At 43.6% G+C, this 22,175-nt stretch overlaps 1 protein-coding gene across 6 annotated transcripts in view; it reads right to left on the bottom strand.

Moving 5' to 3' along the window:
• The window catches only part of DIS3L2 (DIS3 like 3'-5' exoribonuclease 2), a 362,160-nt gene that overhangs the window by 295,939 nt on the left and 44,046 nt on the right, over positions 1-22,175 (bottom strand). For 5 of the 6 annotated variants that reach the window (XM_021074517.1, XM_021074518.1, XM_021074520.1 and 2 more), the window contains 4 exon segments: positions 19,526-19,674; positions 18,843-19,000; positions 11,146-11,199; positions 1,538-1,639 (listed from right to left, as the gene is read on the bottom strand). In XM_021074517.1, coding sequence (XP_020930176.1) covers positions 1,538-1,639; positions 11,146-11,199; positions 18,843-19,000; positions 19,526-19,577 — 366 coding nt within the window. In that variant the 5' untranslated portion in view covers positions 19,578-19,674. 6 annotated transcript variants of the gene reach the window in all.

The following is a 22,175-nucleotide window of genomic DNA, read 5'->3' as shown; positions in this document are numbered from 1 at the left end:
AATTTAAATTATCCTTAAATTTTCAGAAGTTCCCATGTGGCTCAGTGGTAATGAGCCCGACTAGTACCCGTGAGAATGCAGGTTTGATCCCTGGCCTCGTTCAGTGGGTTAAGGATGCCATGAGCTGTGGTGTAGGTCACAGACGTGGCTCGGATCCCACGTTCCTATGGCTATGGCGTAGGTCAGCAGCTGTAGCTCCGACTCGACCCCTAGCCAAGGGACTTCCAAATGCCACAGGTACAGTCCTAAATAAAAAAAAATTTTTAAAATTAAAAAAAGGCAGAAAAAAAAATTCGAAATGTGAGGATTTGTCTCTTCCTATCTGTACTCCCTACCGGACTAAAAGCTCCATGATGGCAAAAACTACGTCCATCACAATCATTACTCATTTCCTTAAACCCTACAAATCCCAGACACATAGGGCTTATTCGATTACTTTTGCCCTATCAGATAAAAAAGAATTTAATTTACTCCTCAACAAAGCTCTGAGATAAGGTAGTACTACCTACAATTCTTGAGAAATTAATTTTAAAAAATTTGATCTTCCACCACGGGTCTAAGATTTTTACATGTATTCTCATTTAATCTATGACAAACCTATGGAGTAGGTACTATGATTATTCCCATTCTATGGATGAGGCATTTGGAACACAAAGAGGTTATATAATTCACCCAAGGTTATAAAGAGAAGTGGCAGAGATGAGATTCAAACCCAAGCAGCCTAGACTAAAAGCCCACTCTGCTAATCACTCTGCTCTAATACCTCTCACTGAAAAAAACACCAAGGTCCTGAGCAGCAATACACTGAGCCAAAGAAAATAAGGGATATGATATAAAGACTGCTAGGAAGAAAAATTCAGACTTAGATATTCAAGTTGTCAGTTTCACATGACAATTCAAAAAAAAACTTTGCTATGAATCATTCCAGCACCTGGCCCTATTTAAAACAATAGTCAAACAAAACCAAATCTTCCTTTTCAAGACACAGATGGAGAATAAATCCTAGAATATTCTCATACTAAAAACATTTTCTTCTGCTACTCGATCTCTGTTTTATAAACACACACAATCTATTTTTATCTTCTAAGGGAAGGCCATTCACCAAACTGAACATCACAGACCTGGATACGTGTTGCCTGGGTTTTGCAGGAGAGGCAGCCGGAATGAATGAAGACGGCCACCATGCCTATGGCTTTGGCCTTCCAGTTCTCCCAGCATTAAAAATGGGATGATAACATCTGTCAAGTTTGAATGACCCCTGCAAGCTTTTTTTTTTTATCCTAAAAACTACCAGAAACCAAGGCTAAGCATGTGGCAGGAAAGACAGATCACAGAGGAGGGGGCAAGGAGAACGCAAATCATTAGATGTCTGCCCACCAGATGCTTCAATGTCCCAAGCATTCTGTGGCCTGCTTCTGAGGCGACCAAGGGCCTTGGGGGTCTGTCACTGCTTTAGTTTATGATGTCTCACTGATGCACTGTCAGAATGCAAAAGGCCGGGAGGAGTCTCTAATTAGAAAAGGAAAATTTAACTCACCTTCCACTGCTCCTCTGGAAGCAGCTTCACGACCACCAGATCTCCATTCAAGGCTCTATTACGAGCGACAACCCCATCAATAAAAATGTCTCGATCGCCATCCTGGGTTGGAGAAAGAAATAACAGTCAGCTATCAATAGAACCCAAAATCACTTCCTTGATTTAAAAACAGTAGACTCTACGGAGTTCTCGTCATGGCGCAGTGGTTAACGAATCCGACCTGGAACCATGAGGTGGCGGTTCGGTCCCTGGCCTTGCTCAGTGGGTTCAGGATCTGGCGTTGCCGTGAGCTGTGGTGTAGGTCGCAGACTCAGCTCGGATCCCATGTTGCTGTGGCTCTGGTGTAGGCCGGCAGCTTCAGCTCTGATTCGACCCCTAGCCTGGGAACTTCCATATGCCACAGGAGCGGCCCTAGAAAAGGTAAAAAGACCAAAAAAAAAAAAAAAAAAAAGTGGACTCTACAATCTGCCCACTGACTTAACAGGAACCCTAGTATATAGCCACAAACAGACCTAGAGTAAGCTCAGCCTCTTTGGAACTGATAGAAATGGTGATAAACACAGAAGACCAGGTTAACATAACACCAAAACAATCACCAAATAAGAGAAGATCTGCTAGAGGCAGACCAAAAACCAACCCAAAAAATGGGATGGTGTGCTTTTACAACTGAAATGAGAAAGGAGTAAGTCATCCTTTTTTGTTTTACATAAAACACTACATTACTGAAATTTTTTAAGTAAGGAAAACAGTAGAAAATGGTCTGCAAAAAAAACAGAATGACAACATATAATCCCCTAAGAAAACCAAGCAACAAGCTAGGAAACCAGCAAAGTCATACTCCTCCCAGGAGAGAGGCAAAGACAGCAAATTGTGGTTGTTTGCTGTTTCTTTTTTTTTTTTTTCTTTTTTTTTTTTTTTTTTTTGTCTTTTTACCTTTTCTAGGGCCTCTCCCTTGGCATACAGAGGTTCCCAGGCTAGGGGTCTAATCGGAGCTGTAGCCGCCGGCCTACGCCATAGCTACAGCAACATGGGATCCGAGTCGTGTCTGCCACCTACACCACAGCTCACGGCAACACCAGATCCCTAACCCACTGAGCGAGGCCAGGGATCGAACCCGCAACCTCATGGTTCCTCGTCAGATTCGTTAACCACTGAACCACAACGGGAACTCCCATTTTTTTAAAACTGAAGTATAGTTAATTTACAATATTGTGTTAGTTTCAGGCACTCGGCATAGTGATTTATTAAATTTTTTAGATTACATTCCATTATAGTTTATTATAAGATATTGACTATAATTCCCATGCTATTACAGTAAATCCTGGTTGCTTGTCTACTTTACACATAATAGTTTATATCTGTTAATTTCATACTCCCAAATTGTTCCTCACCTACCTCTGGTAACCATAAATTTGCTTCCTATGTCTATGAGTCTGTTTGTTTTATAAATAGATTCGTTTGTATTATTTTTTAGAATCCACTTATACAGGATATCATATACTATCTGTCCTTTACTGTCTTTGTCTTCACTAAGCATAATATTCTCTAGGTCCACCCATGATGCTGCAAATGACACTATTTCATTCTTTTTTATGGCTGAGTAATATTCCAATGTACATATACCATATCTTCTTTTCTGTTGTTGTTATTTCCCCAATACAATTTTTTTCCTACTGTACAGCATGGTGACACAGTTACACATACACATATACATTCTTTTTTCTCACATTATCAGGCTCCATCATAAGCGACCATAGTTCCCAGTGCTACACAGCAGGATCTCATTGCTAATCCATTCTAAAACGTATACCATATCTTCTTAAGCCAATCATCTGTTGATGGGCACTGAGTTGTTTCCTTGTCTTGGCTGTTATCCACAGTGCTGCCATGAACACTGGGATGCATGTACCTTTTCGAATTAGACTTTTCCTTTTTTCTGGATATATACCCAGGAGTGGGACTGCTAAATCATATGGTAGCTCTATTTTTAGTTTTTTAAGGAACCTCCATTTTATTCTCCACAGTGGCATACCAGTTTAAATTCCTATAAACAGGGCACAGTAGTTCCCTTTTCTCCACTCTCTCTCCAGAATTTGTTATTTGTGGACTTTTTGATGATGGTTATTCTGACCCATGTGAGGTTATCGTTCATTAGAGTTTTTATCTGCATTTCTCTGATAATGAGAGATGTTGAGCATCTTCTCATGTGCCCATTAGCCATCTGCATGTCTTTAGAAAAATGTCTACTTAGGTTTTCTGATCCTTTTTTGATTGGGATGTTTTTTAGTATGAGATGTGTGTATGGTTTGGATATTAACCCTTTGTTGCAAATTATCTTCTCCCATTCTGTAGGCTATCTTTTCATTTTTTTATTTTTTGATGGTTTCCTTAGCTGTGCAAAAGCTTTTAAGTTTGATTAGGTCCCATTTGTTTATTTTTCCTTTTATTTCTTTGGCCTTGGGAGACCTAAGAAAATATTGCTACTATTTGTCAGAGAATGTTTTGCTTATGCTCTCTTCTAAGGGGTTATGGTGTCATGTCTTATATTTAGTTCTTGAAATAATTTTGAGTTTATTTTTGTATATTGTATGAGAGAAAGTTCTAACTTCACTGATTTACATGTAGCTGTCCAGCTTCCCCAACACCATTTGTCACAGAGACTGTCTTTTCGCCAATGTATATTCTTGATTCCTTTGTCATAGATTAATTGACCACAGGTGCAAGAGTTTATTTCTGGACTCTTTATTCTGTCCCATTAATCTAGATGTCTTTTTATGTGTGTGCCAATACCATACTATTTTGATCACTGTAGCTCTGTAGTATAGTCTGAAGTCTGGAAGGGTCATACTTCCAGTTTTGCTATTTTTCCTCAGGATTGCTTTGGCAATTCTGGCTCTTCTGTGGTTCCATATAGTTTTCAGATGACACGAGACTCTATATAGAGAATCCTAGTCTCCACATAAAAAATTATTCATTTATTAAATGAATTAAGCAAGACAGCAGGATACAAGATTAGTATGCAGACATCTATTGTGTTTCTTTACATTAGTAATGAAATTTCAGACTTTCAAAGTCCTATTTAAAATCATATCAAAAAAAATAAAGTACCTAGGAATAAACCTAACGAAGGAGCTGAAAGACCTATATGCTGAAACCTATAAAACACTGGATAAAGGAAACTGTAGATGATCAAAGAAATGGAAAGATATTCCATGCTCTTGGATTAGACAATTAGTAGTGTTAAAATGGCCATTCTACACAAAGCAATCTACAAATTTGATACAATCCCTATCAAAATAGCCATGATGTTTTTCACAGAACTAGAACAAATAATTCTAAAATTCTGGTTGTTCTTGTAGAGACCTAATTAGAAAGCAAAGAAGAAAAGAAAAGGGAGGTAACATGAGTTTCACAAAGGCTCCCCATGGTCCACCTCTTTAGTTGACTAAGAAACAGGTGAATTCCCTCCCGTAAATGCTGCAAGGCATAGACACCTTCATCCTCAATCACATACTTAAAAATAATCCACCGTAAGCAGGGTAGCCCCATGAACTCCATAAATATCAACCACCAATCTTAATTAGGTGCCAAAGTCTTCTTATTAAGCCAAATTACTTTGCAAAAATTGGATACGTAACTAAGAAAAGCATGCCTTCGGCAATAAGCTTCCATAAAAAAATTAAATACTTTTAAATTGTTTCATCAACAAACATGCAAAGATATACTCTTATCCTTCCATCCTTCCAGGAATTTATATTATGTGCTTCTTTTCAAAGGTAAAAGTTCCTATTGTGATGCAGTGGAAACGAATCCGACTAGTATCCATGAGGATGTGGGTTTGATCCCTGGCCTCGCTCAGTGGGTCAGAGATCCAGTGTTGCCATGAGCTGTAGTGTAGGTTGCAGACGTGGCTTGGATCCCGTCTTGCTGTGGCTGTGGTGTACGCTGGAAGCTGTAGCTCTGATTTGACTCCTAGCCTGGGAACTTCCACATGCTATGGGTGCGGCCCTAAAAAAGAAAGAAAAACCAAAGATAAGAGAGAAGTAAAATGTTAATTTTTCTAAAAGGAATTAACAGCAAACAGGCTTGGAAAGCCAGCATTTGAGGTAGGATAGATGTTACACTGAACAAACTGCAGGTGATTACTAGGACATTTTCTTATAGAGTTAAAATTAGCATTACAAACTCATCACCACACCCTCCAAATGGGATTTCAGACACTCAATATTTTTTACAGTTTCCAATTACAAACCACTAGAGATCTTTTAGAGCAATCTTTCTGTTCAATTTCCAATTTACCCATGGGCTAGCAGCCGTGGCCTGCACAATTTGCCAAACCTGACCCACCCTAGTCCCTAAGGAAAAGCTACTGTGTTAGCCACAAAGACAGAATCATTGGGGAGTTCCCTGGTGGTCTAGTGGTTAGGATTTGGCACTTTCACCACTGCAGCCTGGTTTCAATCCCTGATCTGGAAACTGAGATCTCACATCAAGCTGCTGAACACCACAGCCAAAAAAAAAAGAGAGAGAGAGAGAAGAATCACTGTAGTTGACCTCATGACAAACTTCTCGGAGAAATAAGAAAGAAGTAACCAGTAAACAGTGAACAACTGAAGTGTGGCACGACATGATCAACTGCCTTTTGCAACTTATAAAAAAGCGACAGGATCTCTTTGACTTCTCTAGAAGGAAAATAAGGCTGCCTGGAGGGCATCCTAACTCAGCACCACGTGTCAGAACATATGCAACGAGCTGCCTCTTTCATGAGCAGCTATGTCCTTAGCTTAGAGATTTAAGAGCATAAGATGTTGGTACAGTCATGTTTCTATCCCAAGAAATGAAGAAAAGCAGGGCTAAGATGAACCTCGAATACACAAATCTGTAGATACTATATCACGACCCAAATCCTACTTGATTCATTCAGATGCCTATATCTACTGCAGACTCTCTTCTTTGAAAGATATGCAGGAACAGCTCAATATTAAAAGATTGAGTCATCCCTCCTAACTACTTTTTAAGACAGGAGTTTCGTCCTATATTCGAAGGCCAGAAGACTTGCTCTACCCCTCAGAAAGAACAGGAGGGAAAAAAAAGGGGGATAATGATCAACCTGTTGGAAATATAAAGGGGTCCAGGGGTAACCTAACTCAATACTTAGGAGGCTGGGGTGGGGCGGACAAGCCAAGTCTGCCATGATGGTCAGACCATCCTTCATGGAGGGAATAGCTCCCTCTGGATCAGAAATAAATTCCACAGATGTACAAAGAGTGCCTCCCATGACAAGCTACACAAAAAAGCTACAGAACTTCTTGCACCAATGTAATTCAGAATGGAAACAGTGCTTTTTATAAAAAGCCAGGTTTTTACATCTGGTCCATTTCTCTTCTTTATCTTATCCCCAAATAGGATAAAAAGGTATCTCAATAGTATCGGTTTATCTTTCGCTTTAAAAAGTCTGAGAGTTTTATTCTACCTCTCTTATTTTTATTGAGAACACCCAGACAGAAGTGACTTATCCCATGTGTTTTGGGTTTGTCATAAGAAAATGAAAACCTCCTTTCTATCAGTAAACTTATAATAAACCTAAATCATGTTCCCCCCAAACAAAGAACCTTTTATAAGTGATGATCAATCCACTGTTCCTAGCAGTTCCCGTTGTAATTCAGTAGGTTAAGAACCCAACTAGTGTCCATGAGGGTTCTATCCCTGACCTCACTCAGTGGGTTAAAGATCTGGCGTTGCCGCAAGCTGTGGTGTAGGTCACAGGTGCAGCTTGGATCCCGTGCTGCTATGGCTGCGGCGTAGGCCAGCAGCTGCAGCTCCGATTTGACTCCTAGCCTGAGAACTTCCATATGCCACAGGTGAGGGACTAAAATTTTAAAAAAAAGAAAAAAAAAAATCCACTGTCCCCAGCCTGTTGACGTAGGTAGATACTTTAACACAGAATAAGTTTTCAACTGTTTTTAGTCAGTAAGAATAAACCTAAGTAATTTTTTCTAAAAACTTTAGCATTTTTAAAGAGGAAAAGTGGACATTTAATCCACCCGTTCATTTTTTTTCTTTTTAGGGCTACCCACAGCATAGGGGTCAAATCAGAGCTACAGCTGCCGGCCTACACCACAGACACAGCAACACTGGATCCTTAACCCACTGAGCTAGCCCAGTGGGATCGAACCTGCATCCTCAGGGATACCAATCAATACCAATGAGGCACAACAGAACTCCCACCTCTTCATTTTAGAATTAAGGCAACTGTTTCTTATTGTCAGAGCAGAAGCTAAATATTCTATCAATTCCTGTCTTTACTTTCCCTGCTGAAAAGCAGGGGACAGGTAACATTCAGGCCCTGGTTCTGACATCCTACCACACCTAAACTACCTGTGAGCATTCTTGCAGTCCATACCAGTTCACAGCTGACCCAGACAGGAGCTACATACACTCCGAAATCCAGACCAAAGGTAGGATTCATCTACATTTAATTCACTGCCTCTACAATCTCTACCGTCAACTGCTTTCTAGAGTGCTTCTAAAACTGGAAACTGACCAGAAAACCCACAAAACTAGAATACAGGATTAAGCCAGTGTCCAAAACCAGACAATCTATGATCACAACTGGGCCTTGATAGAACTTCTGTAATCTGTTCTTAATTAAACTTAGAGGTGAGTCATTTATCGCTTTTTCTCCCTCTGAGACAATTTTATTATGCTATCAGTGGCCAGATAAGAGAATAAAAGAGGTATAGAAATAAGTCAACCCTATTATCACAGCTGCATAAAAAATTCTAAACAAGACATGCCAGGAATACAATTTCAAGTGGGAGAACAACTTGAGCTTTTGAAGCCTCAATAACTTTTGCTTCTGAACTTCTTTTCACAAGCCAGATTAAACAGGGGCAATGCGTTATTGGCAAATTTAAATCACATGAATTTAACAGGCAGGTAACGAGGCCTCCGCTTGAGAGGGCCTCTGCGATGGTTCTCCTCCGACCACGCCCTTCCTCATCAGGCGAGGAGCTCTCAGGGCCAAACGGATTGCAATCGGCTCCCAGCCCCCGTCTAGGGCACATACAGGCATCTTCGCCAGGTCTTTCTTCTCAAAGGCAGAGCACGGCACAGAGGGAGCACCAAGACTTGTCGGGGGCTAAGGGGTGGGATTTCTCAGGGATGTGGGCAGAGCCTGGACATGTGGGATGAGCTGCTCACCTAGATGCAAGCAAGGCCCCTCGATGAATGAGAGGAGGAAGGAGCGCGGCAAAGGGGGGCAGGAGCCAGGACTGGGAAAGCAAGATGGGGGCGCCGGAAGCGGACCCTCTCCACGCAGCCACGTGTTAGCCCGGAGCTCCGAGGGGAGTTAGAATTCCGTGTGAACTCAAGCACATGGAGGTATATTTGGCAAGGAATCTATTTTGTCATGGGTGCATTTTACTTAAGAGTCTGATTTATAACTTTCAAATGTTTACTATAAGGTAAATATGCTATGCCTCCACTTACACTGTCGTCCTAGGCCATACTCTTGTTAGGAGTCGGCCTAATAGGGATCTAACTTAGGGAAATTCATTACTGTGTACTCAGGGAAGAGAGAAAACAAACGGTAAAATTTCCAAAATGTTATACGTAGTGCCCCTTATCATTCCACTTACTGAGAGCAAGCCTCAGTGTACAGTGAGATGGGAGGTTTGAAATCTGCTCAGGTGCCAGGTACCTCTCAGGGTGAACTCCTTATTGCACTGGCTGTGATTCTCATGCTTAAAAAAATCCATGTTTTTCGCCCACTGGGGCTCCTAATATAATTGGGCTCCTTCAACCCAATGAAGAAACAATTGCTCTTTTTAATGTGGAGAAAATGCTGGTTATGCCAGACTTATCGGGAGATGGTTTATCTGTCTCCAAGATGGCTTATTCCCAAGAGACTTTCATGGGTAATGTTTACGATTATTGAATGCAATTTTCACCTTATGAGCAAACTCTGAAATCTAACACCCATACAAACTGTGCTTCCAGGGTATGATGGAACCGCTTCTGCTGCTGAGTTACTACCTCAAAACCGACCCTCAATTCTACCATCTAAGCACCAGGGTCGGCACATACACCATGTTCTGTCACAGGAACAGAAGACGACTAAGAAAGAACAATGCGGGGAGTTCCTGTTGCGGCCCGGCAGTAACAAACCCCACTAGTATCCATGAGGATGCGGATTCAATCCCTACCCTCATTCAATGGGTTAAGGATCCAGCCTTGTTGTGCGCTGTGGTGTAGGTCATACATAATGGCTCGGATCTGGGGTGGCTGTGCCTGTGGCACAGGCCGGCAGATGCAGCTCTGACTCAACCCCTAGCCTGGGAACTTCCATATGCCGCAGGTGAGGAAGGAAGGAAGGAAGGGAGGGAGAGAAGAAGGAAGGAAAGAACAACGTGACACATGGTAATTTTTTTTTTTTAATGGTCGAGCCTACAGCATATGGAAGTTCCCAGGCCAGGGAATGATCCAAGCCACAGCTGTGACCTATGTCACAGCTGCAGCAACACTGGCTCCTTTAACCTACTGTGCCAGTCCAGGGATCAAACCTGTACCTCTGCAGCGACCCAAGCAGCTGCAGTTGGATTTTTAACCCTCTACGCCACAGTGGGAACTCCAAACACGTGATACTTTTTAATCTAAGCCAGTGGGGAAGGCCCTAAACTTGAGATACAAATGTGAACCCTCAGCTTCTGGACAAGGGCAAGGGATTAAAGGGACTAAACAGTGCTTTAGGATGGGTCTTAGGTTACTGTAACAACAACAACAATAATAATACCTATGCGGTAACTGACTGAACTTATATTCTCATTAAACCTGTTGTTTCACATAATGAGATACGTTAACTGAAATATGTGTACTCCATTTCCTCACCTATTAGCCGAAGTTTCTTCCTATGATTTCTTCCAGTGTGAAAAATCTAATTCTACAGCTATCCTATTTATGGCATCCTGAAAAAGTCAGGTCAAGAATTTAAGAATACTGCTCTCCCAGCTTTGCACAATCAAGCCTTATCCAGAGACCTGCTGCTAATTACATGTCAGAGTGATCTTTCCTTAATCGGAGAGAGCCTGTTAAAATGAGTCATAAGCCTAAGAAAGAGTATAAAGACCCAAGTCCTATCACCTGCATAAAAAGTGAAGTTAGAAACTCTTACCCTCTCAAAAAAAAAAAGCACTACACATTATTTTTGGACAAATCTGCAGATTAGCTCATGTAGCAGATTGAAAGTAGATAGCGTATTTGTTTAGGAGAGATTAACTTAAATCAGTGGAAAAAGCCATAAATCCTTTTAAGCTATAAACCAAGGGCGTCCAATTACAAGACCTAGTGGGTGTCTGTGTGGGTTCAGCTGCTCCCTGCAGCCTAGTAACAAATGCCATCCCTTTCATGTGAAGTGTGATTTTAAGACTGGCAGAAGGGGTTGTTCACCAAAGGTAAATTTTGTTTATTTAAATTTGAAACAAATCCTTGCCCATCCTCAATTTTATTTTACTACTCTGCTTTTTAGTTAGAATATATAATTTCAGTTTCACGGCACATCTAAAAAATTAAATGTGACATTGGGTTTATTATAAAGTTATTAAACTTACCGGAGAAGGAATGAAGGCTTCATGAAACTTCTTCGGATTAATTCTCAATACACCCTTTAAAATAAAAAATAAATCTGTGAAAATTTAACTACTTACACACGATTTTTCCATACCCATGTTATTATCCAATAAAAAGTCTTAAAATTAATTAAACAGTTCGATCTGGGAAACAAGTTAAGACGTATGAGAACTAGTCACTAAATATATGAAATACGATTTATGTTGCCATCCATACCACAGAGTTCCATCGAAAACTGAGAGCTCACATTGGCACCTGGCTGTGAGCAGGCAGAGGTGAGAAGCACCAGGGCTTGGTGTGGAGAGGGAAAGCGGCGGCTCCTGGGATTTTATGTGCCCCATATGCTGGTCTCCAAATTTAAACGGTTCCTTTAAGAACAAGGTTATCTGGGATCATGCCTCACTTCACAGTGGCCTTTTTTATTCCCTAAGACCTTTCCACAATCGCGGTTTCTGTGACAATTTTCAAAGTGATACAGGTTGATTTCCAAGTTGAATGCTTAGCCTCAAGGGCCTGGATACATATTTTTCACTCTGCCCCTCTGCAGAGCTGAATGAGTCAATAATTCAAAATGGTCCAGAACCAGCTTTTAATGTAAATGGGAATCCTGGCTCCGACAGCCAGGCCACCCAGTCTGCCTTGGACTTCATGTTATTCCAGCACCAAATCAGGGTCTGCTTCTATTTACGCACAGGGGCGCAGGTGGGGGCTGTCTTCAATAGCAGTCCAGTATTTGAGGCTCTTGCAGGAAGCTGTAACCTCCCCACTTACAGCTGCATGCGAAGGCCACTGGAACACATGGATGGCGGCAATTATATTCCTAAGAGCCAAACTCAGAGTGTCTTGAGAAAGTGTTTTAAATAACATTTCCCACCTAAAATATTGAAAGACTCAGAGATACACAATTAACAAAATAGGTGAGGGCAGAAAATAATTCTTTCTTTCACCGGTATACCGTGTTTAAATGAACAAATTTCCATGCCAACAGGTTATACTATTGTTAAATCCCACATAGATTACTACAAATCCTCATTTGGCATTAACTCAATAATAATTTTTTGAATTCTGATTATGTGCAAGACCCTGAGAGAAGGTGCGACAGAGACCGACAACCAAACAGTTCCTATCTATAAAGTAAAACACAAAGAATGTCGCAAGTACGGGGACAGCTTATTTCAGCTTCGGGCACTAGGCAAGGCTCCAGCGATGATGTCCGACCTGGTCCTTGATGGAGGGGCAGAATTTGAGGATAAATCAGAAGGGAAATAAGAGAGACCGAGGGGCTGGGAGATAAGCAGGCAAAGCTCCCAGAGGCCAGTTCCTTCTTACAACTATCAGGGCGATTTCACTTTTAGGAGAGCTGTTTCTGGTTGAGAAGGGGGGAAAAGGCTTATTACATTCATCCTGAATAGTCTTCCACTCACTCACTAAGCATTTCCCGATGCTAAGTGATGGAGACACCGTGGAGAGTAGTAACAGTTTCGACCCTCAGAGCTTTCAAGTGAGGGAGGATACTCCAAATAAAAGTAAATTCGTTGATGTTGCTAAAATTCATTTTCTGACCCAAGTTTTTGTTTTTTTTTTTTTTTTTTTTTTGCACTTGCTATTCTTCTATCATCCCTTCGAGCTCAGTGAATGGTTAGTACATGAAGTACAAAGAGGAGAATGCCTTCTGCTTTGAAAGTGCCTTAATTACAGAGCACTCAGAGAGGCCAAGGCTGGGCGCAGGGGAAAGAAGCAGGTTGCTCCGGGTGGTATGGTGCCTCTATTTCGTGTGTAATTTTTTTTAGCTGAGATACAGTTGCGGTACAATGCTATATAAGTTACACATGTACAACACAGTGATTCACAATTTTGAAAGGTTAGATACTCCCTTTACAGCTATAAACTATCTCGGCTCTATTTAAAAGAACAGATATTAAATGGACCTTAAAGATTCTGTTCTAGATTGTCTATCCCAAACTTCCCGATATGTCGAAGTGCACAGTGAGGGACAGAGCCAAGCCCAAGAAAAAACATTTGCAGTTTGACTGGAACATACTCTTAAGACCTGGGTCTCAGGAACAGACCCCCTGAGGGTACAGACCCGACTGAAAAAGAAGACATTCGAGTCCACGGCAGACCTCAGCCACCCCCACAGCCCGACAGAAGAAGCTGTCGGCAAAGCACGTCAAGAAACGGCCTCGGACCTGAAAGAGACTTCCAGCAGCTGTCTTCTCTACATGCCTACAGGAGACCATATTTTTAAGACCATCACCTAATCTTCCCCAAACCTTCATCCCTCCTCTTCCTCCTCAAACGTTTCCTAGGCCTGGAACTTGATCAGTGAGGCTCCTACATCTCTTTTCTGAATGCTCCGGGGCCCTCTGGCCTCCATGGAAACCTGGCCAGGCCCTGTGTGATCCACCCCTCAAGGCCCAAAGGGAGCACTTTCCTCTCTCCTGTCCCGTGTATCTCAGGGGCCAGAGGAAGACTATTTCCCCGTTTCCCCTCTGCAGCCTTAAAATGAGTTTCCCCCCATTCTGTCTCAATATCCCCAGAGCCTTAGAAGTTCATGGCATTGAACCTGCTGTACCTCCTTGGTGCTGTCCCTTTCAAACCTCCTGATCGTATCCCTGATGTACCCTCTTAGCCCACTCCCTTCCTCTCCAGCCCCATTCCCATAAACACGTACGGGACATCACGACATGTGGGTGACCAGGCCACCCGAGCTAGTCGCTCGAGCACACCCACCCTAGCCACTCTCCCCATGTTCACCACCTATATCTTCTCATTGCTAATTATACCACCTCCAAACAAGGAAGATCAAAGCTCACACTTTCTGACCACACTCTTCCATCCTTCCAGCTCACTGGGGGTAGAAAGCCCGCTCCCACAATCCTCCGTCCTCACCAAGGCCTCCACCCCAGAGCCCTGACCACATTTTCACCACTGATCGTCTTCCCACTATGTTTATCCCCCTCCTTGGTCCCTGGTGGCCGTGGCCTGTCCTCACCTCCTGCTTTGCCTCTCATATTCAACTAGCAAAGCCTCACTCTCAGGTGACCCCAACTACCTGCCTTCTTCACGCCTACACCCGAGGCGCTGAGGACTGCTGCAGAAAAATACCACCCAACGGGACTAAGTAGCCTAACTTGGCCGTCACGAACGTGTTTTATTTGGCTTACGGGATGTTTGAAAATGCTTAAAACTGGGGAAATTCACACATAAATATGCATTTCCAGATTTTCTTGAAAAATTAGCTAACCCCACGTATCCGCAACATCCTCTTAGAGCAAGAAGATCACAAATAACACAGCGGTTTAGTATCACACATTTGTCAAAGAACACACGTCACACACTGTTTTGAGAGCTTTATATCTACCAACTAATTAAACCTCAGAACACCCATGAGAGGTAAGTACTATTGTCCTCTCTTTTTTAGAAAATGAGAAACCAGAGGCACTGGGAGGTGTCCGCTTCCACAGCACGTCCAAGGCCCAGCGGTCGGCTGCAGGGTCCTTGCTCCTAACTACTGCAGGCTGCCTCTCCGTCCACCATGCTCCCCACCAGGCCTCTTCACTCCCTTCCACCATCTGCTCCCCTCCTGCCAGCACCAGTACCGCAGCCCGACCCTCAGTCTCCCCCGTGTCGGTAAATTGCAACATCATCCATCCAGTTGCTCAACTCAAAATGCAGGGGTCGTCCTCCATGACTCGCTTCGCCTTTTACCTTCCCCATTTCATCCATCACATGTCAGGCAGGACTGGCCCCGATCCACCCACTTCTCTCCACCTTCCTGCCACCACCCAGTTCACATCACCCACCTTCTTGCCCGGTTTGCCCTGACGACCTTCCTTTCACAGGGTCTCCCAGCTTCCACTGTCGTCCGCTCATCTCGCAGATGCCAGAGAGTTGTTTTAGAGGCATAAAATGGATCATGTCCTCCCCCAGCTTAACACTTGAGTGGCTCCCCTCATTCTGAAAATCCAACTCTCCAGCACAGCCTAGAGACCCTACAGGATTTGGCGGCTGCCTAACTCTCCTCTCCCCGAGCCGAATTCCCTTTGTTCACTGGATCCCACGGGCCGACTTCTTAGTCCTCAAACGCAACCAAGCCTTGTTCTGCTTGCCGTTCTTCTACTAGCCGACATCTCCGCCTGTAACGCTCTCTTCCTAATTCTTCAAGTGGCTGGGCTGTCCTCACCCTCCAAACCTCAAGTCAGGGATCATCACCTCCTCAGAGAGGTCTCGCCTCCCTAAACAAAGGGGCTCCCCCTAGTTATTCTCCCATTTCTCTTACTTCCCTATTACCAGGCATCACGGGCTGTACTTTCCTCTTTATTTCTTCAGTTGCTTTTGCCTATCTCCCCCAGTGAACTGCCCATCCTGCTCACTGGTACATGCTTGGCACTGAGCAGGCAGTCTAGAAACACTTGTGGAGCTGATGAGTTCATGTCCTGCAGAGCTGACGTTCTCCCACCACCCCTGTAGCAATGTTATGAATACCCTCTGTCTCTGCTAAATGACCAAGCAGTCCTCTGTAATGTCACTATTCTCTTTAACTCACGCCCAAATGTTCTCTAGCTGATTTCCCTCTTGACAAACCGTAAAGGTCCTAGATACCAGCCCATTCTGTCCAGTCTTCCTCGACTAGGATTTCCTTCAAGGTCCAATAACAACGCCACATCATTTTATTCTAGGAGAAATGTGACTTCATGCCTCCAGCAGCTCCGGGGGCCCAGCCTGAACTACCTTTTGCCAAAGGACCAACCAGAAACATGAAACCAGCCAATTTTACCATCTTCATAGCCAGGTCACTTTGGTCATCACCCCAAACTCGAGCCCCAGCACCTCCCGTAACCGTCTCCCAGCCCTGTACCTAGGCAGAGCGACAGGACACACATGTTCTTTGAGGTGAGAACTTGTTTACCAAAAACTTTTCAAAACCGCATGTATATGATCATGTGTTATTGCTGGTCAATTCCAACAGAGGAAAGAGAGTTCTTCGGTCTCTGCGGACTCCTCTTCAGCACCCAGGGCAAAACGCCAATGAGACGTCAAATCATTGGTCAAAGCATTGAAAATAAAATAAAAATATCTTCCACTCCTATTTAAAGACATTGCTCGCTCTCACTACAAGCTTCCTCTCCGGATGAGGAGAAGAGAAAGGATATCGCACTCTACTTCAGTCTGCATACGGAAGGTAACCAATGCTTACATCTAATACATATCGTTAATAAGCTTAATTTTCTCCAGAAGCATTCGAATATCTTTTCTTGCCTAGCTTTCTACCTTAGCCACCAAGGCCGGCACAGATGGACTCTGTTTCTCTGCCTATGAAAATCTTATTTACAGTGTTGTATATTTCACACAGTGACCTCATATCTGGAACCCATTCCTCTCCCCATCTGCAAAGAACAACTGTTCTCATCTGTGGGGGGGAGGCTCTGGCTGCAGAGTCTCATGATGTCACAGGCCAGGAGGAATCACTTACAAACTCCTGGGAAAGAGAGTTTTATATTGATCAGCTTTTTGTTTTAATATTAAGCAAACAGTTGCTTCAAAAGCAAAAATTAATAGGAGGGAGCAAAAATAATACTATTGCAGAATATTTCCCTCAGTCTGTCTCTACAAATTCTATAACCAAAATTACAAGCAAATTTTCGTCCAAGTTATAACAACCAAGGTTCCTCTCACGCTTCAATACAGCACCCTGATCCTTTATTCAGTCAGTTAATAAATAGTTATTCAATATAAACGTATTAAGCATCAATCAAATGCCAAGCACTGGGCTAATCTGTGGGAATAAGATATGATCCTGCCCACAAGGAAGTGAACAGTCTATTTGAGGAAACGTAAAGGCCAAGAAATGGTAATAAGTTTAGAATAAAGGGTAAACAAAAAAGTCAGCTTCAGGAAAGTGGGAACGGCTGATTCTGCTTGGAGAATTAAAGTGAAGCTTCGCCAAGGGGGGAACATTTAGGTAAGGTCAAGCACGATTACACCAAGAGAGCACTCCAAGCACCAGGAACAGCACGTCCGGAGTCACAGAGGAATCAAAGAGCAGAGCTTTTACAGGCAAAGGTCTGATGATCAGGGTGAAGGGAGCAGCAGGGTGTACCTGGAAGAGCCTGGCAGGAGATGAGAATGGGAAACACTCAGCAGGTCCTCAGACACGGAACGAGACAAGGGCCAAGAAACTTGGAGAGAAAATGGAGTCCCGTACGTGTGATGAACGACAAACAGCAAAGGAATGGATTAATGAATGGACAAATGCCCACATGCAGCTCGCTCACTTTCCCCAGAGAGGCCTTATCAAAGAAATCCAGGGACGCTTAAAAAAAAAAATTGTACCTCTGCAATTAGAACAAACAACTAATTTGTTAAAAACAATTTTTCATTCAAGAGTCTACATCAGGAATTCCGAGTGTGGTGCAACAGGATCAGGGCATCTCTGCAGCTCCAGGACACGGTTCAATCCTCAGCCGGGCACAGTGGGAAAGAGTCTACATTAATCACATGTGCGCTTGACCACAGGTAAATACACACAGGTGATTAAAAGGATAAAAAGGAAGAGAAGACAACGGTATCGGTTAATCGGCTGGATCTCCCGCCCAACACACAAATATAGAAGCTGGGCACTCAGAATGAGAGAAAATAGAACAGAGTCAGCATTTTCGAGTGAACCAGATAACACATGGCAATGATTCTATACTAAACTAAGAATTATAAACTGGACTTAACTCAAAGACTATGTGGCCCCGCCTCCCCCTCCATCCCATCACCTGCCTCAGACTTCACGCCTAGAGAGACCGCAGCTGCTCTGCTCCACACTGTCTCACAGCTCTCGCTTTCAGGAGTGTCACTGCCTCCCCACTCCACCTTCCCACGCACATAGCACTCATTTCATAGGCCCTAACGAGTCATCGTTCAATATTCACCGCAGGTGTCACCTCCTGCAAACCCTCCCATACACCTGGTCACACCTTGCTCTGAGCACGTACCATGCACTCACATGACCACCTGCTCTGCAGTGGGCTGCAGGCGCGAGTAGGTGAAGGCGGTCTCACCCATCTTCACTTTGGGAGCACCCTCGTGGTGCACGGCTAACCATCAACTGTTCCTGGCTCACAGAGGATACCCAATAAACGTGTGCTGAGCCAAACCGCTGAATTAGCTTGTAAAAATATTTTGTAAACTATAAAGCACTCAACAGATCCTGTCTCCTCCCTACCGTTTCCTTTCCAACCTTATGCGCCCTCATCCAGCATCCACCTGCTCCAGGCAAAGTGACCTCCAGCGTGTCCTACAGCCGCACTCTATATCCCACTTCTGTTTTAGTAGCTCACACTGGTTCGCTGTGAAGCTCTCTTGCCTTCACTTACTCAAACTGCGCCAACCCACAGCCTGGCTCTAATGCATCCCTTCTACTACAGCACTCCGGGACGACCCCAACTGGAAGCCGTGGCTCCTTCCCTCAAACCTCCCAGCAAACTGTCGCGGTCCTGTGGCACTCGTCACCTGCAGTCGCACTGGAGGTCTAAGAAGTGGGAAGCCCTGGGCCGGGTACATCATCATTTCTCTCAAAGCACATGGCACAGAAAAATAAACAGTTGCACAAGTAACAGATTACTTCTGAATCCACATATTCAAGAATAGTCAAGCAATAGTCTTCTAGTATATACATTTTAAGCACCTGGATGAGTGTCCCTCTCTTCAAGCCTTCTGAAACATCCTCCTTGGACATGTAGGTTTCAAATATGCTCTTTTTCTTCCCTCGTGTGTTCTTGTTCTTTGACTTTTTGTCACCTGGCGAAGCACCAACACCATGTGGACCAACCAAAGAGGACACACCTAGAAACATGAGGCAGCAATCAGCCCTTTCCTCAATCAAACATCTCTGTCTTTTTAAACCTAGAGACACTTTACCCTTTTTTTTTAATTTAGAAAGACCAAAAAGAGAATGCAACTCTCTAATAATGATTCCAAATAGTCATTAGAAAGGAAAAATGGGCAAGGAGACATGAATTAAATGTACACAGATGAGACTTGAATTTGAAACCAGCACCACAATACACATGGAACGTAACCCAAATAATGAGTTCAATATGCTTTGCTGTTTATAGACACAAGCTTTTAAATAGGAATTACTAAAAGATCGTCATTTTTCTAGAGGAAATTAAACAGCTGTACTCAATACAACAATAAATTAAGACAACAAAAAGCCACTCAATTCCAGAATAAATAACACAGGAGAATATTTAACAGGTCACCAAAAGAACGACAGTCCCCCTCAACCCTCAGCCCCGCCCTCTGCTTCCGTTCCACTTTTATTTCAGGTCTCAGCTGCTAGTGTAGATTCCATTTTCCTTTCACTACCTCTGGGGGTCCCCAGGGACCGGAGGTTCAGCCGGTAGTCGGGGTGGCTCATTACTGGCTCCAAGATAACCTCTTCTGTCCCGATCCAGGAGGGCCTCCACTGCTCAGCTCAGAGCTCTTCCTGCCTTGAGCAGCGCAGCTGTCACTAGCTGAAACCAAAGAGAGACAGGTGCTTGAAGAACAGTTAACCTGAAGCCTCCTCTGTGCTCTCGGAAATTTAGGACTTGGACGGCAAAGGCAACATGATGTCCCCACTGGGTCCTGGCATCACATTCTCCTAGGTGGTTAGTTGAGCACACCATCTGTCCTGAGTTTCGTTTCTTTCTTTTGTTTTTCTGCTATTTTAGGCCACACCCGTGGCATATGGAGGTTCCCAGGCTAGGGGTCGAATTGGAGCTAGAGATGCCAGCCTACGCCATAGCCACAGCTACAGCAACACCAGATCCAAGCCTCGTCTGTGACATACACCACAGCTCTCGGCAATGCCGGATCCTTAACCCACTGAGCAAGGCCAGGGATCGAACCTGCATCCTCATGGATCCTAGTCGGGTTCATTAACTGCTGAGCCACAAAACGAACTCCTTGAGTTTCTTTTCAAGGCCTTCAACTTCATGGGTATCACCAGCCTCCTTGTTTGGACCACTTCAACTAAAAACCTCCACAAGCAGGGCATCAAGGTGGAAATTAAGGCGTTCTGAGGTTCTGTTCAGCTTGTGAAATGCACAGGAGCAGGAGGGAATAGGTTTTGAAAAATGGTAGAAAGATCGAGAATCTAAAGTCTGTACTGAAATGGGTACTAAACTAGGGCTCGCAAGATGTGGCATTTATGAAGTTTACTTCTAGACAAATGACGTTTCTCCATAAAAACAAATAAGTCAATTCCTTAGACTTCATCAACATAACCATTAATTCATTGCCACAATCTGATGTCCAAAGCCGTGCAGGGAACCCCAGACGATTCGCAAGCTTTCCAAAAAAAAGGCGAAATTATAGCTCGACATCTACTTCCGTACACTTAACTTGCCACCAGGTCAAACCAGTCATCTGATCAGAAGCTCAGGGAACTGATCCAAAGGAAGACAAGGCGGCTGCCTGGATCAGCGGACCGGAGCGTGGGGCCCTGCAGCCGCCCCCCAACCCCACCCCCGCTTCCACCTGGATACCAAACGTGTCATCACAACTTCTACGTTCTACTCTCCGCTGGCTACCCGCCCAGGATTCAAGCCTATACTTGGAAATTTCTGAAGTCCGGGTGGGCAGCCTGCTTTCCCATAAAATGGATCAAGATGTCATTCTGAGCACTAGCTTCCATTTCCTCTCAACTTCCCACACCCATCCTTCACCAAAAATGATGTAACTTTTCTTTAAACTGAAATGCTAATTCAGGAGAAGAGAAGCAGCAGACGGAGGGTAATAGGCCACTTAGTAATACATGAAGAGATTCAGAGATCAAGTCAAAGTTTTAAGAAGGGAGAGAAACAGATGGTTTTAAATAAACAACAAAGTAGTGGGAAAGGCACATAGGGGAGACCAGACCATCTGCTGGTTTCATTCCGAAATGCACTCATCCACTCCTCCTTCAACAGTTATTTCTGCAAGGCACTACCCGAGGCACAAGGAGGGATACAAAAGGTAATTAGATTTATAAAACTCCTGTTGAAATAACACAAGCTGGGGAGAGAGAAATACTTTTAAGTATGGGTAAATGTACATATGATGGAGGAGAGTATCTCTAAGTCAGGAATGCTGAGAGAGCTTCAGGAAAGATTTTAAGGAAAAACTGAGAATGTGAGAAAAGCCTACTGCTGGCAGAAAGAAACAAACATAGAGGCACAAACAGAAAAACAGGCAGATTCTTGCAACATTCATTCCATTAGGATAGAGTCCAGCCTATCCAAATAGAGACAGTGGCAAGGAAAATAAAACAAGTTGGAAAGTCTAGAAAACCACCCCATTTTTAAAGGCAGTAGGGAATTTCCAAAGCATGAATGAGCAGAAGAGGAGAACAATAGATCAAAGCTGTATCTCAGGAAAAATCAGCCTGGCACAGCATTCAGAAAAGACTGGTGGCAGGTACACCTTAGGAAAGAACCAGGACAGAGCAGGCAAGAGGAAAGGAAAACCTGATCTAGAATTGGAGCTGCAGACACTGAAACAAAGAGCCCCTAAACATGGTATTACACAGGACACACCGCCACCACTTGGCAACAGGCCTAATTGAGGGGGAGCCGGAGACGGCCGCTGTGTGAGATTTCAAGTAAGGAGACTGGGAGATGCCAACATCCCTAAGTTGAAGAAGATGATGAATTCTAATGGGAGACGATGACCTCCACACGGCAGTACACACGTCCACACACACCTCTACACACGCGAGAACACACGTCTACACACACCTCTACACACGCGAGAACACACGTCTACACACACCTCTACACACGCGAGAACACACGTCTACACACACCTCTACACACGCGAGAACACACGTCTACACACACCTCTACACACGTGAGTATATACTTCCACATCAAATACTTGAAAACTGAAGCATAACTTAGATAAATTAGCCTGCCATTTACATAATGCTGGTAACCCAAAGTTTTCTAGAATGGAAGAGACTGCCAAAAAAAGGGTAAGCTGACACAGAAGAGGG

The sequence above is a fragment of the Sus scrofa genome, chromosome 15, assembly GCF_000003025.6.
Source record: "Sus scrofa isolate TJ Tabasco breed Duroc chromosome 15, Sscrofa11.1, whole genome shotgun sequence".
Lineage (NCBI taxonomy): Eukaryota > Metazoa > Chordata > Mammalia > Artiodactyla > Suidae > Sus > Sus scrofa.
The sequence above is the reverse complement of the archived record's forward strand: the minus strand, read 5'-3'. Positions and strand labels throughout refer to the sequence as shown.